The sequence below is a fragment of the Lytechinus variegatus genome, chromosome 7 (genome assembly GCF_018143015.1).
Source record: "Lytechinus variegatus isolate NC3 chromosome 7, Lvar_3.0, whole genome shotgun sequence".
Classification (NCBI taxonomy): Eukaryota; Metazoa; Echinodermata; class Echinoidea; order Temnopleuroida; family Toxopneustidae; genus Lytechinus; species Lytechinus variegatus.
In genome coordinates, this window is record NC_054746.1 from 2,766,695 (window position 1) to 2,784,151 (window position 17,457).

The 17,457-nt window shown below is 36.5% G+C and overlaps 1 protein-coding gene across 1 annotated transcript in view; it reads left to right on the forward strand.

The window, feature by feature from the left end:
* LOC121418216 (polypeptide N-acetylgalactosaminyltransferase 2-like) overlaps positions 1-17,457 on the forward strand; it is a 91,258-nt gene that overhangs the window by 39,692 nt on the left and 34,109 nt on the right. Inside the window, exons 6-7 of the mRNA XM_041611953.1 lie at positions 1,894-2,015; positions 11,519-11,694. Coding sequence (XP_041467887.1) covers positions 1,894-2,015; positions 11,519-11,694 — 298 coding nt within the window. The remainder of the gene's footprint in view (positions 1-1,893; positions 2,016-11,518; positions 11,695-17,457) is intronic.

A 17,457-nucleotide genomic window follows, 5' to 3' on the forward strand; every position in this document is an offset into this window, starting at 1 on the left:
GCGTTGTTTGAATTTACACAAACACGTTAGTGATACGATTAATCTATAAAGGCTTCCTGGTGTGGGATGGCTGTGTTATACTCAAGTGTGTGCTTCCGGTAAATCATAAGGAAATCTGTTTTTGATCAATTTGTTTGACTCTTACTGCCAAGAATTAATCAATTATTGAGAGAAAAACAAAAAAAATAGCTTAATTGACAGCAGTAAGATTAACATTGTCTCCATATATCCCCTCAAGATTGGGTGATTTCTTCCTTGTGCTCAATGTACTGTGAACCCAATATCATACTGAAGTTAATGTTATGTATGTTTACTATGGCTCAATTATAATTACATGTACTTGTATTCCTATAGTGTAACTTTAATAGATACCGTAAAAAGAATTTAGTAACGGTGTATTAACCGCACCCGTGTATTAACCGCACCCCCAACTTTGGACTAAAAAAAAAAAAAAAAAAAAAAAAATCTTCTCACATTTACATGCATATTTGAGGTACGAAGAAACAAAATCTAAGTTTTTTAAGATTTCAAAGTATCCAAAGAGATTACCGGTATGCAGATATATGCTGTTCTTGATCAATTCATCTACAAATGTTAGAAAGAAAGAACGGTCCCGACAATATTGGCAACTTACACACTCGCTCACCTCACAGTCACAGTGTACACACACAGCACTGCCATTACATTGCAAACTACGATACAGTACAAGTCATGCCAGTACATCTTATCAAATTATGATCTGTGTCTTTCCCAGGCCCAGCGTAGGAGGAAGAAACATTCACATTTCTTGCATCACAATCTCACAATCACTTTCAGAAATTTGATGTCTTAGCATGAATTTTGGATACGGGATTATAGGAAGGTTCAAGAAACAAAGAAATTGGCATTTTTTCCATTTGTTTTTTTACGGCTTCTTGCCGTCTCGTGCGTGGTTTACATGGTATCTTGTGAAAAGCAAACAGGAAGGAAAAAAAACAAGCTGGCGCGAAACGGGACTTTGAATAGCGCCAGCTTAAGTCGCACTATAACCACATTACAACGCAATCTCTAAGCTCACTCAACTCTCGCTCAGCGGTGACAAAATATTACCGAGTATGCTTGGCGTCTCTTTAAATTCGCCAGGGAACTTCGATACTTTGAATCGAGAATAAAGTCAAAATTAGTGTCATGAAGGTGGGTGCGTTTGTTATGGACAACATTTAATTAATATTGCAATAATCGCTTCCCATTACCCGCGGCTCATACCCCTCTAAACGACATTGCCTGGGCGGCTACGCCCGGCCACTCGATGTGTTGTGAACTGGCAGACATCGTACATGTACGGGAGGGATTACGGCGGGCTGGCTCAGACCCGTCACCGTGTATAAACCGCACCCCCGACTTTTGCTTCTGCCCCGCCGAGAAAAAGGTGCGGTTAATACACCGTTACTTACGGTATATTAAAAAGAATTTATGAACTTTCTTTAAAATTGATTCCAATTATGTCATAAGATGTATTGAAAAGACAAAGTTTATCAAAAAGAATATCACCATATTATCCATCTAAGAAGAATTTTTTTTCCATCCGACCCTACTTGGTTGTTGTGATAAAGTCTCCCATAAGCATGTAAAACTCAACATTTAGCTGTGCTCATGATTTTCTTTTGTATCTTCCCTATACCCATGATAACCTTCATTGTTGATGTAAATAGTAATTGATTACCACTGAGACCTACCATAGCCTGACTAATACTACCATTTATATTCTCCATTCTCCGGAGCAATGGATGGACACAAATGCAAATTGATGAAAGGTGGTAGAACAGAGATGGGAGAATTATGGCTGGATGAAAAGCAGTGAATGATTTATGAGCTCATTTGTGGGTTGCTTGTTAACCCTTTGGTTGTCCGCAGGATTGATCCGGTCACGTGTGAGAGGAGCCGACCTGGCCACGGGAGAGATCCTCACCTTCTTGGATAGCCATTGCGAGTGTAATGAGCACTGGCTGGAGCCGCTGGTAGCAAGGGTAAATGAGGTGAGTCTTTCACATATGACGCTTTCTTACGCCTGCAACAAGAGGCGTATTCAGACCGGCTCAAAGTTTGAAAATACCTGGGCCCTGTTTTACTATGAGGGCATTAGATCTGATCACCCTCAACTATGGAAAGCCAGTAGCATCAACATCTAAAATACGTGTTTGATCCAAATGTTTATGATGTTTATTCATACATTCATAGTTTTCTTGGCAATTTAGTATGCTTGTCTTCATTAATAAAAGGACATTTTGCAAATATCCGTTAGGAAAAATTATGAAATAGATAGATTTCCATACAGTTGAGGTTGATCTGATCAATTGTAACTCTTTGTAAGACAGGGTCCAAGTTTTTCTGATAGGGAATTTACCCTGATCTTCCCCAATCAGAAAATACCAGGGATTTCTGCCTCTACATGTAAGCAACATACTTGTAATATTTTCAAAAGCAAATAACTGTTAAACAGTAGGTACATGTATGTACTATTCGAAATTACGAGAACTTTTGTAGGGATTTTTTTTTAAGGTCACACATATTTTTGAATTGTGAAAGCAGATTATGAGAACTTTCTCAGCCCAGTGAGTAGTATAGTTGGGTGCAGGCGACATGGGCTGCACATGCCTCGTCTGCTAATCAGACCATTCTGTGCATGCTGGTGACTTCCGAGACCTTTCCTCGAAAGGGTCTGCTTTGCGTCGATATGAATGCAACAAATAATTATCAGGTATTTTGAGGCCTTAACAAGTCCTTAAAGGAGAATGAAACCATTGGAACAAGATAGCTTGTGTGAAAACAGAAAAATCAAAGAAACAGATCAACAAAAGTTTGAGAAAAATCCGACAAATAATGAGAAAGTTATGAGCATTTGAATATTGCGATCACTATTGCTATGGAGATAGCAAATTGGCAATGCGACAAAGATGTGTGATGTCACTGATGAACAACTCTCCCCATTACTTTAGTATATATTTCACTTGAATTGCCTCTTTTATCACATCTATCCATAGATCATGTGTTCTTTCTACATGAGGGCATGTAATACATATTTTTTAAGAATACATAATGGATAAAGAGTTTGTATCATCGTAAGAAAAAGCAAAAAGAGACATTTTGAGGGTATTTTATAGTCCACCAAAGGGAAAGTTGTTCATCAGTGACATCACACATCCTTGTCGCATTGCCAATGGGAGGATCTCCATAGCATTAGTGATTGCAATATTCAAATGCTCATAACTTTCTCATTATTTGTCTGATTTTTCTCAAACTTTCTTTATTCTTATTCTTTGATTTTTCTGTTTCTACACAAGCCTATTTGTTCCAAAGGTTTCATTCCCCTTTAACTTTACAGGTATTATAGCGATCGAGTTGGTCTGAATACACCTAAATCACACCAACGAAACTGACTCCAAACGGACCGATGATATTGGAAATAATGTAAAAACTTTGGTCTGTCTTGAAATGTATTGCCAATTTAGCTGTGTCATTATGTAGAGTAGCCTACCCAATACAGTTTCAGGAGGGTTTTACATTTGTGTAGCTGTATGTGTTTCCATATTTTCATTCAGGAAATGTTTCACTGCATGGAAATTACCTTGCTATATAAATATTTGGCTAGTGGTGTATTTTGAAGGAATGGAAAGCTTTCATTTTGTAAAGTTGAAAAGCTAATGATATTGATTTTAGAAAGTGATCCAATAATTTTATAGGTAATATGAACTCTCAATGAAAAGAATAGACTTATTTCAGGAGGGGGGTTAATCATAAGTATTTTGTAGGGTGGGGATTGGTGGCAAGGAGTCAGGGAACATTTCTCAGGAACTCCTAATCAATTACTCTCTTTCTTGGAAATTTCACAGGAAATGGGGAAATTTCCAATGTTAATCTCAGTCGGAGACACATCGTCCCAAGCACAGGAGAGACGTTCCTTGTTTTCAGATTGAAACTCTTGTGAATTTCCCACTCAGATGGATCACAAAAACTTGTGCAAGATGATTTATAGAGCTATTACCACACTGCAGGAATGCGGAGCATAATTTTAGGTCAGCAATCGCATTCTTTTGTATCTAACTTGTGACTAGCTCATAAAAGTGAACGCTGTACGAGTTGGATTCATAATATGGTGAGAGGGAAGCCTAACATTCCCACAATCATGGAACCGAGAACAAGCAAAAGCGAAGGAAACAATGTACAAATGCAGCAACTCAAATTCTTGAATTAGCAATTTTAGCCTAGGCCTACAACATTAAAAAAAAGAGCTAGTGTGGGACTATGGTTAACCTTGCTCCATTGTTCATAGTGAGCAAATTTTACTGCTTTTCATTTGTTTTATCTCCAGATAGATAGGACTATATGCCTAATATTATTAATAGCAGGAAATACATGCATGTTCATCATTTCTGTCCTCAGTGATAATTGATTTGATAAGTGTGAGAATTGTACATGTATGACCGTAATACACATGTAGATGCAGTCAGAAAAGATATGAAAATTGAGATTACTAAGTAACATGCGTATTCATAAAATTTAAATTGCTCAGTGATATGTGAATTTGTATATTGATATATACACAGCAAAAACTGGTGTTAACCAGTGTACATAGAGGACCACACCAGTTATTTTACACCAGTGTTAAATTGGTGGTGTTAGTTTTACACCTATAGGTGTTATTACAACACCTTTGGTTGTTATGGTGTTATGTTCAATCTTTAGGGTGTAATTTTAACACCACAGGGTGTGGTCCTCTATTAACACCAATTGGTGTCAGTTTTAACACCATAGTTTTTACAGTGTACGTTCTTATCAGATGGCATATTTCATTTTTATGTGAAAGTTAGATAGGCAATCTCTCTCTTATCCGAATATACAGCTATCTCTCTTTCTCTTCTGGAAATGGGGGGGGGGGTTGGCCCACAACATTTTAATTTCCGCCAACCAGCCACCATTCACACTCAAATCAAATTAGCAGGTAGCTTTAAATTGTCCATCACGATGTCCAAATCCCCGCTGGCCAGAAACACATTAGTCTGTGTTCACATTGCAGGGTTCAGGGACAGATGTAAGCACGAGAGTATTCGCTTGCAAATTGGAATAGTGTACTTGGTAGAGGGGAATGCCCTTATCATAACAAATGCTGTGTTATTATCATTAATAAAGCTGTGTTTGTCGTCCCTGGTGTTCTGTTGACTCTTCATGTTATTATTTGTCGCATCATATTAAATCTTGTATGAAGTGATATCAAGCATGGGATCTGTATCATTAACAGAGAAGCCAACCAGTACGATTTTATTGTATTTAGTACGATAAAACAAGTAAAATACGACAGTACAATTTTGGCCATAAAAATATGATTTCCCGACTTTCTGTCATTGTCCTGTTTTTGTCCCGTGTTTGCTGTGTACATGTATGTATAAGCACAGTTTCAAATTGCCAAGTGCGTCTTTTTTTCAGTACCATAAAAAGTGAGCTACGTACGTCCGTCTTTTTTTTTCCTGTAATACATGTACGCGCGTGCTTCCAGTAGCGGCAACAGTTTTCCCCCTACTTCACCATGTGCAATTTCTAATGCACACATTTCCAGTAGTAATTGGAATTGCACAGGAGATAAATCCCCGTTCACGGCACACAGACGTGCGAGTCTTATCCTCACAGTCGCCGACTTTGCTTGTCAAAACGGAGCCTTATTAATCCAAAATCAATAGTTGTGAATTATAGCTTTTTTATTTTCTTTCTTGGTGAGGGGTAAATATCAGACAATACATCTTCAAACAAGGCTCCATCTAAAAAAAAAATAGGACGCCGTGCACTTGAGTGTGGTACTTGTATGCTGTTAGCTAGCCTGTTCTCTGCCAGAGCTCTGGGTGAGAATTCTATCAGTAATTGCCTAATTGATGGTTATTTTCTGTTTCAGATAGAGTTTAGATTTCATGTTAATTTTTGAGAACTGCCAAAAAACTTCATGATTTCTTCATTGTGATGAATATTTAAGTTATTAATGAATACATTTTCACAGGATTTAGACTCTCCCAGAATGAAAGGCATTTTCTGTGAAGATCTGCGTTTTCAAATAACTTGTGAAAAACTTAAGGTACATGAACCTACAATACATGTACATTTAAAAATTTACATGTAGCCTGTGGCTATGTGCTGGAATTTTAATAGACTGAGTTAGATATTGATTTAATTTCTTCATTTCTTTAACATAATTTATATGCAATCCAAGTGCCTCACAGTCACAATCATACACAAACACTCGCCCACAACCGTGATTCTAACCATGAAAAAAAAACTTAATTTTTTTTTCTGAATTATTTGATCTGAATTCTCTCTTTTTTATATGTTTATTTTATTCATTTATTTAGATTTTTTTTGGGGGGTTCATTGTTTGTGGTTCATTAAAGATGAAAAGTAAATAAGCACATGTAAAGGGGATGTGGAGTGAGGGTGTCAAAACACACTTAAACATTTAAATCTGATTTCTCAGTTGTTTGAATAAGCCTATTACTTAGCATGCTATTTCTGTACTAATTAAAAAATTGCAGGAGCTGCGCTTAAACAAATTCGGAGTGTGGTTCACAGTTATATATTTTTTTTTTAATTGCCCCTGGTTCCAGAAAATTGCCCCAGTTCCTGTAAAAAGCCCGCGAGCCGGGGGCAATTTTTTTTTAATTCAAGGCTTGCACTGGTCATGTTGAGTTTTCGTGAAAATCATATTTTTCACTAAAAAATATGATTTTTGAGGATATTCAGTCTGATTTTTTGTGTCAAGAGGTTGGCATCTCTAGTTCTGTATCATTAAAGGGCAAGTCCACCCCAACAAAACGTATAAAGAGATAAATCCAACGAGTACAACACTGACAATTCCATTAAAATAGTTACGCTTTATTTCTCAAAACAGTTATATGCACATCCTGATCAGTATGCAAATGAGAAGACTGATAACGTCATTCACTCACTATTTCTGTTGTATTTTATTATATGAAATATGAAAAATTCAAATTTTTCTCATAATCAAGTGAAACAACAATTAAACTTCCAGAACACGTGAAATAAGCATTGTTTATTACTTCAATGTTCAGTCAAGTTGGCCCTTATTGTCAAATCTGAAAAATGAAATATTGTATAATTCAAACAATAAAAATCAGAAGAAGTGAGTTAAGGACATCATCGTCTCTCTCATTTGCATGTCACTGAGTTGTACAAAGCACTTTTCTGTGAAAAATGAGCGAAACTTTGAAATTTCATAACTTTCTTATTTTCCTTCTGATTTTTATGAAATTTTCAGTGTTGTGCTAGTTTGATTTTTCTCTATTTATTCAAATCAACATTTTTCTGAGATGGACTTGACTTTTAAGCTCAGTGATTGATTTTGGGGTTGATTTCAACGATTGATTGCACTGAATAATGTGTAGGATCAGTTGCTAAGCTAATGTTACAGACCCTAGTTATATGATTTTCAAGCTCTGAGTTGTGATGCATGCCATACATTTCCCTCCCTGTCTCTTGGTATTTCCAGTTACCCTCAGCTTTTATCTGGGGAGTATTACATGAAAAGATTTGTCTTACTAATTTTATGTCAGGTGCAGGGATTTACAGGGTTCCTAGTCCATCAGGGAAAGTTATTTTACTTTTTTCCTGTCAGGTTAAAATCAGGGAATTTTTATAAGAAATACCTCAATTTAGGGAAAATGCCTCAAATGAGGGAAAAATCAGGGAATTTTGATCAGCCCAAAAGTCAAAAGCACGGTAGTCAGTCAGGGTCAGACTCTGTTATTTTTTGTTGCATATCGAAACAACATCCATTGAATGACTGGTTATGATGGTAATGATTAGATTCACATTATTGTTTTTATGCTGAAAATCCATGTAATTCATTGCAACAACCTAGAAAACATGCAAAACTGGAAATGGGTTTAAATAATTATCAGGGAATTTTTAAACCTCAGGGAAAAATCAGGGAATTTTGTTTTCTTGAAAAGCTGGGAACCCAGGATTTACCCATAGTCAGTGTGTCCACTCGCTAGTAACAGTCTGGCAACTCGATAGAAGTGGGCATTAGATCAAATAATGGACCAACTAGAAAAAAAAAGGTAGCAAAAAGATCTGGAACTCAAGGGCCATTTGGCAGTAATTAAACCTCTTATCAGATTTTGCCATCCAATATTCTTCATTGACAATCTTTCTTTCACTATTTGTTTGCCATTCCTCCCATTTCTTTTCTCTTTCTGTCAATTCATAGTTGATAATCAGTTTCATAAAACTACATCCATTTTGCAAGAATGTAACTGACAGACAACACGAATGTTGTAAATGTCATGGATGATTTCTGTGTTTGAAAGGAATTCAGTCTATTGTCTTCAGGGTTTATATGCGATGGTCCGTCACACCAATGAAACTGACTCCATAATGATTGTAAATAAGCCACTCAAAATAACACAATGGTTTTGATCAAACGGGAGTCATTTCTTTGGTGCGACTGCAGGGTAAGAGCTAGTTCAAATGTATTTTTTAATCATCAGTTTTATTGGCCAGATTTCCATTATGCGGAAGAAATACTCTGTAATACAGAGCTCTTTTGTTACAACTAGCACTCAAGGTGCCGTCTATTTCTCCGTAAACATTACAGAGTCTCATCAGACATTTTCCCAGTTTACAAGGAATATTAAAAGTAATCTCCCTCGGTGAATGACATTATCCCCTTTGGCGGTAATGTTCCTCATGTAGTCCTTAATTTGTGACCCGTGGCACATTTCCTAGATGCTTGCAACGATCACTCTATTAAATGCTCGAGTTGGTCACAGAGGACAATGTGGTTCAGAGAGTCGCATTCTGAATGTTAATCGTTCCCCTCAAGTATGGATTTTCATGTGACTTGAGGTAACCTTTAGATGGGTTGGCCGACATGTGGGTGAGGTATAGGGGGAGCATTTCATGAAACAAATACTAGGTGGTTTTCACTGACTTTTTTGTTATAATCTACCAAAATCCTTGCATCTCATTGGCTCAAAGCAAAATTTTCAGTGAAAATTCACCATGTGTTTCTTGAAATGCACCTCCCCCCTTCCCCCGATGTGCAGAGTTTTGTAGATGGGATTTAAGGTAGAAAATCAATGACTTGATCAAAAATGTTCTTTTATAGATATTCAGTATATTAAGAAAAAATTGACAAATAAATTAGATTTGACCACATTTTTTCCTCCATTGATTAGCTTCTTTTCAAAAATATTCACTTTCATCGCACTATTGTGTCTACATCAATATTAAGGAATGAATAAAGATTTTGTAAGTAATTCAAAATTTCTCAGTAAAGCGCTTAATAGAGATGTCATCCTGATGTGAAAAGCCCATTATAGAAGCGAAGTGTTATTATTTATCATACATAAAGGGCTAGTGGTGTCAGTTACAGCGTGGAGTATGCTCATTATCCGAATAGTTTTGGACATCATTAACTTTGAATACATGTCTTGATGATTTGCTTAAGAGGAACTTTGAACTATTGCAGCTAATAAACAGTAGCAGTGCAAACGTTTGAATGGGAGGGTGTAACAAGTAGGGTTTGTATGATATGCTTGCACTTTGATACCAAAATAAAGAAAAAAAATTAGCCAAAGAGAAATTTGAATATATGCTGTTAAAGGATATTACATCTTATCACTGTGGATATAAGGTGATAAGACTGTATTTTCTCCCAGAATGAAGATGAATGAATTTCATGTGGGAAGTAGCTTTAAAAATATATAAATTGAAATCCTTTTTTTTTTTAAATTCAAATGAAGATTAAAATGCATGCAGAAAAGATTCTGATGTTGACCCACATTGAGATTGAGGTGAAAACTTTATTTTGTGTCCTTCAAAATTGTATCTTTTTAAAAAAGTCAATTGGTAAAATTTGGTCTGAAAGGCTACTCTTTATAGCTTTACGAACATCGTACAAATGATTTCATACCATTTATTTCTGTGTATGAAAATCATTTGCACGGCGATCGTATTGGTATTTATGACTGTAGCATAAGTTATTTTTGTGATAAAATGAATTTCACAGTAAGCATGATAAAGGTCCTTATCTACATGTAAACATTGCATTTTCATTCTCCATTTACAAATGAAATTGAATGTATTTCAGTAAATGAATTACATCAGTTTTTTTTTAAATCAGAAGGTCTATGAAAAATTTTGATCTAAAGTATACCTCTCTTCTCCAGGAAACATGTTGTTAATGTTTATTTTAAATCACCAGGTGGGTTTAAGCTGTTTGTAAAGTTACACACGATTGGAACATGTTCTTTAGACGCTAAGGGTGTGTTCAATGTTGGTTTCCAAAATCAAACAGCAACCTGGATCATGATTAAAATTGTATTACAAAATGAGAAATAAAGGAAATTGAACACATCCTTTATTTCTCATATATAATGAGAAATAAAAGATGTGTTCAATTTCCACTTTTCCCGGTCATAAAAGTAAATGTCTTTCAAATCACGATTTGGAGGAAAATTTAAACGTCGGAAAAGATGCGTTTGTAAACGCGATCAGCTCTAATTTACGACCTTGAGCATCGTGAATGCGACATTGGACACAACTGCGTTTTGAAACGTATTTAAATTTTCTCTCGCAGTCAAGCCGACACAAACAGGTACCGAGGAGCGTTTCATGAAAGGACTTGTCAGACATTTTATCCGACAAGTCCTGTTTTATCCGACAGTTACCGTAGTAACAGTGCCTCTCAGCCAATCAGAATCGAGGAAAGTTGTCAGATTTGACTACTTGTCAGACAAAATTGTTGATGAACTGCTCCTGAACTGAATTTTCTTGTAATGTGTCAAACCGAGCACTAAAGCTGCACCATTGAAAGCGGGAAATTTAAAGACAATCAACATATAAACGGCTTTATATTTTCAACACTGAACGGTGCAACGCTGATCATGTAATTGTGTTTGGAGTTTTGGAATTGAGTTTTCAATCATAATTTATGTTGCTGTTTAAATTTCAAAATCGACATTGAACACACCCTAAGTCAACTGCATTAGGATATATCATTTAGCACAAGAAAGGGTATGACCAGTCATGGGTAAAGTTATTTGTAACTTACAAACTACTTTATGAAATACCATCCTGGTGCCAGTAACACAAAGCTTAGCAATGATCGTAGAACATTTTCTACTTCTGATTCCATTGACTACAATATACAATCAATCGTAGAAATCAAGCATACAATTAATCGCTAACCTTTGTGTTACTGGACCTAGATGTTTATTGTAAGGGACAAAAACGAAGAATTTCTTATAATTGTGCTCTGCAAAAATTGTAAGGATATCTCGAGAAAGGAACCGAGATGTGCGTAGCTGTAATGTAGATTGGTCAGGCAATATATCTCCATGTGTAAACAGATGAAAATTGGAATTGACTCACGTAGGGGTTGTTTATCATCCAATCACACTCACGTGTCATCATCAGTTTAGACGTTCTGATCTTCCCAAACCCCTGACTTTCTAAACAATCTCCCCCCATCCAGGATTACCGCGCCGTCGTCAGCCCGATCATAGATGTCATCAACATGGACAACTTCCATTACGTGGCTGCGTCTGCCGATCTGAAGGGGGGATTTGACTGGAATCTGGTCTTCAAGTGGGACTACATGACCCAGGCGGAGAGGAACAGCAGGAGAGCAGATCCCATAGCTCCCATCAGGTAAGTCCAGAGTTGGGAGGCATTTTTAAAGGGGGGTGTCAAGTTCTGTTGGCAAAGAAAGGTGGCTTTATGTGGTTGCCTTGGCCGACCAGTCTTCAAATGGTATTTTCTACAAAGACTCGTAACTCAGCTTTAGGATTGCAGCAGGAGAGCAGATCTTGTAGATTTCACCAGTCGATTTCCGAGGACTTCGGAGACACATCTAAAGGGGGTGCCAAGTTCTCTTTGCTAAAGAAAAATTCCCTTACATTTGCTTAACATGGTAGCCTTGACCAATTAGGTTGTCGAAAGTACACATGTGGTACTACACGATCTGGTCAAATTTGGAGCCAGAATTGTAGCAGGAAAGCATATGTTGTATTTGGTAAATCCGAGTTTGAGGCTTTTGGAAGGGGCAGTCCTCATTCTATTGAAAGATGGGAAGAAATTGTGAAATATCAGAAGCAGAACTATTCTCAACTCCAATTATCACATGTTCGGCCAGTGTGTGAAAACAAGTAATTTCATCTTTGAGAAATCAGTCAAACATTTCTGGTTTGATTGATTTCAGAGTTCAAGTCCTTCCAGTGACAAGTGTGAACTGGTCCGATTTCTTTTTTTTTTGGGGGGGGAGGGCGGGGCTGACACAGAAGATGTACATGTTGATAGTGTAGGTCTTGTCTGCTTATTAGGATCAGAGACCAAAACTGACAGGAGCAGTAGGGGAGAGAGGTAAAAGAAGGATGACAATGGGGTTCTGGGGTTAAATCAAGGGCAATCTGGAAGAAACAATCCTGAGTCGTGTCTGAGACAGTATTTTGAAATCTCATCACCAAAAAGATAGCTTGATATAAGCTGCAAGCAGATGATACAATGTTTGCCTGATTATCTCCATGAGGTCGGTCTTGAATTGTTGTTTGTTAATGCTATCTGGCTAGAGCTTGATATTGATATGATTTGTTTTGAAAAGATAGTGGAGTGTATTAGTTTTGAACGATGCGTTGGAATAGTTACAGTTGGTCTGGAAGAACTGCAATTAGTCTATCAGAGGACCTTGTTTTAACATGTTAAAGATAATTGCCAGTTGTGGTAACGATCTCAAAATGACTTTTTACTGAATCCAATTTAATAACCACCCAAGTGTCTGATTGTATGAATAAAAAATATGTGCCAAAGGATTCTGGAAGATACTGTGTAATTGCTGAGAAATAAGCAAAATAAGCAAAATAAGCGCGGATTCGGGCACATCCGTTGGGTCTTTATTCCAGCAATGATAATACACTGTCCCACGTGTGCCTATCTCTGTTGGCGATCTTCAGTGTGATCGTTTTTCAGCATAGATTCTATGATTTCATAAAGTTCAGTTTATTCAACTGTACCAGATCTAGATCCACGATGATATAGTAATACTTAACCTTGGTTTTACAGACTTTCTCACAAAATCAGTGTTTTACTGCAACTACTTTCATGTTGCTGTAACATAAAAGATAGAGATTCTATTTTGAAGGACTTGACAGAAAAGGAGGGATTGGGGTGGGAGAGAGAGATAGAGGAGAGTAAGAAAAGAGAGAGAGAAAGAAAGAGATGAGGAGGAGTTGGCATCTATTAATGTATTTTAGTTCAAAATCCTCATTTCCTGTATACCGATCAAGATATTTTAACGCTTTCTATAAAACTAAACCGCTGAAAAGATTTGATCATCGCTTGTATCCTCCGGTAATTTCCTCCAAGCCATCCATGCTGAGAATGGTGAGGGGTTGGAAACGAGATGGAATTTATTCCGAGAAATAAAGATGAGGCGGAGAAGGAGGAGGAGGTAAATAGGATGTAGAGAGTGATCTCATGGCCTTTGGAAATATTGTAAACAGGTCAGGCGGATGACTTGGTGTTCCATTTTAAGACAGCTGCATATTCTTTTTCATAATCCATTTTTTATTTATGGTAAATTTGAGATGTTCTCATGTAAAAGTAATTTTCTATATTTTGTCAACTGTCACATCCTTTTGTTTTTTTTCATTTGCAGAATATTTCTCAGCATTTGGAAAAAACGGTAAAAACGTGTTTAAATGGAGAGTAGAGTTAAAACTGTGTCATGATGAATTGGGATTTTGACATATTGAATCCAATGCTTATAATACCCTCCACCCCCCCCCCCTCTCTTTTGGGTGGGGTAAATTCTTAATGAACTGTTCTTTTTAATAAAGATAGTCAAGGATATCTCTTGAAAAGCAGGGCCTGTAATGTATATGGTGATTTGCAGAAGAGTCAATCAAAGAATCAGATATCTAGATCATTGATTTCTGTTCTTGGCAATGAGCAATTGAGACAGTAGTAACCTTCACTCCAGCTGACAAAAAAAATTAGATTGAATTAAATTCAAGGCATGATGTGTTTGCCACTACCAAACACTTTTCTTTAATCAAGATTTTCCTTAACTTTCGATTGCACTTGCCGATACACATTTCTTGCAATCCTGTAACAAGGAAATATGCAGTATGTTTATCTCTTCTCTTCTTCCCTCCCCCCCCTCACCTCTTTCTTGAAGACCGGTTCTTACTAAAACCGGCGAAACAAACTCGAGACCGACCAAAGGTAGTACAGGTATATTAACATTGACATACCATCTGTCGGTGTGAAGTCTGCTTCTTTGGTGTGACAGGACATAGGTTACCCACTAAATATTTGTATCTGACAAGATATATGCACATACACGATCTCAAAGGGATGATTACATCTGTCTCCCCCCCCCCCTTGCCATTCCTCTTGATGATCAAGCCTCAGTCACAAGAAACAAACTGGCTCCAAACCAACCAACGATATTCCATTCAAAATAACATAGTTGCTGTGATTGATTTGGAGTCTCGCTTCGTTGGTGTGACTGTAACTTTTTCAGAGCTGCCAAGTAGTACGGATTTTCAGTATTTAGTACTGAAAAATGAGAAGAATACTGCTGGTTTCATGCAAAATACTGATTTCTCAAGTTCCAGTTTTATGTGTTGTCCTATGGTATTTCTTTGAAAATACTGATTTCCTCGCCAAAATACTGATTTTCAGCTTTAAAAGTACTGAAATGTTCTTGTTCAGGTTGGCAGCTCTGCTTTTTTCCATTTTCTTTTTTTTTTTTATTTTTTCTGAGGATGATCAGTTGCGAGTCAAGATTGCGATGGGCCATGACATTGCTTTGGTTTAACACTCTAGCAATCACACAAGTTGTCAGTCAGTCAGACCTCAAAAAAGGGCTCCATTAACATAGATTGGAATGGTAATGGTTATGAATCCTATTCCAGACCTCATTCCCTTCCCCCTTTCAGATGTTAAAATACATACATTCAGAGTTGCCAATTTGTAGAATTGTGTCCTATTTAGTAGGATTTTTAAGAGGAAAGAAATGGGATTTTTTAATATTGTAAGAATGATGGCTTGTAGTATGTTTTACAATTTTGAATAGAAATAGGATTTTAGACTTGAAATTGTGATAAAAAGAAATAGAGAATAGGATTTTTTCACATAAAGGTTGGTAGCTCTGTACACATCTATAGCTGCTGCCCGGCTAATATCGTACAAACATCCCCAGAGGAACTTAAATCCTTCAAATCTTGTAACCCCCCCCCCAAAAAAAAATAAATAAATAAAATGATAATAATAATAAAATAATTAAAGAAATAAAGAATAAAAAATAAATAAAAACAAATGAATAAATAAATTATAATAATAATAATGATGATAATGATAATAATAATAATAGTAATGATGATAGTAATAATGATAATAATAATGATATAGTTATAATAATACAAGGCACAAAAATAAGTTTTATAAAGGTAGTATTGTAGGACACCCCATACCCCGTTCTCTCTTGCCCTGCATCCTCCCGTGGAGGCATCCTGAGTGTGCCTGGTGGGATACACAACCAGCAGTGCATGAATTTCAATTTAGATGAGAGCTGACAGCATATCAACAATAGCAAAATTGTACCAATTATATCATATTCTATTTCTTATAATATATACACTGCATCCCACAAAAAAGGAAATTCATCTTTAGAGTAAGATATCTCAACAGCTGGATAAGGTTAAAACATGAAATTAACATTATTTAATCTCAAGAATGGAATCTTTTCTTTGATTCAAGACCAAAGACTGAATTGTTTGCAAATTTCAGAGTAAAAATAATAAATTCTGATGCATTCCAGAAAAAAATTTGCATAGAAATTGAAGTGTGAATCTCAGTTCACTCTCATTAATGAAAGATATAATGAGCCGTCACTTTAAAGGTCAAAGCATATTGAACAAATCTCAACCCATTTTTCTACACAACTTGGTTTTGACACTAAATTTTCAAACTCTTTTGCTCATCTATGCGTTATCTATTTATGCCATATTTGGTATTTGGAATAAAAATGAAGAAGAAAAGCTGAATTTTATAGTTATGTAGATGAAAAACCTCGTAGTATTTGATTTATGTTGAAAATATGATCTGAAATCCCTTCCTTTTTTGCAGACACACTATACTGTACAAGTAGCATTTAAGGGTAAGGTATTCTCAAGCTGTGTCAAGTTCTGCAATATCCTTTTAAAGATGCTGTTAGTGCAGGCATTAACCCTCTTTCATATCATTTTTGTTGGAAGAGACAATATAATTGGATTAGTAAAGTGCTTCATATTGTTTCAGGGAGCAAATTATGTCTGAAGTAGCAATGTTTACCGTGGGTAGAAATATGGATAGAGACATGTTTTAGTCTGTTTTAAAAATAGCTTAGAGATGTCTAGCATTCTTATTTGATTGAGTGCAATAAAGACTTGTTTTTGTCTCTTTTTTTTATGAAAAAGTGTAGAATTTTTTGATATAGATGAAATGAGTGGTGACATTTATGGCTCGATGCTGAGCCCGAGTCGATCTATGGTTAGTACATGTTTCTCTTCCCCACCCGCACTGGGAGCCTGTGACGACAACATGTTATCAGACAACTTCAAGAGTTCTTCTTCCCTCCAGTCATTTTGTTTCATTATAGTCTTGTCGCCAGGCAAATGATGATTGCACGGTGATGTCTGCTACATGTTAATTTTCCCCTGCTTCCATCTCAATAGGTGTTTACACGCACATATTGGTACGTTTTGCATCATGTTAACACTTATGTGTAGAAGACGATGGAATGCGAACATGATTCCTCCCTGAAGACTTGAAAGAGGTGTTTGATATGATCTCATATGGCATCGAGCTCTGAGTTGACTCTTGTGGAAGGTATTGGAATGGAGTTTCCGGAGAGGTTTTGGGGGTTGGTTTTCTTTCAAATGATGGTTATGGTTTACAAAGTTATTTGTTGAGTATAGACCAGTTCGTAGTTACTTAATACCTTGGTCACATTTGCTCTACGGCGGCCGCACGGCGAGTCGATAACAGCCGTTTCTTTAATTTTAATTGAAATCACCTATAGCAGCTGGTACAAAAAAAATGTTAGAACGGCTGTTTTCGACTCGCCGTACGGCCGCCGTAGAGCAAATGTGACCAAGGTATGAGGAACACTTTTGGTCAAATGACCTTTCATTTCTTTCATTATGATAGGCAGATTTCAAAGCAAGATATTACGTAAGCTTGCCTTACATAGCAGGATGAAGAAATTGAATAGACCAGGTGACTAGAATAGCACACCAATGAACACTTCATAAAGGTATTTGTTGCATTCCTACTTTGAATGCATATCATAGCATGTCGTACAATGTACTTGGCAAAGTGTAAAATACCAGTCGTTCGTGGACCCATTGTTGTTTTTTGTGAATGTAAATA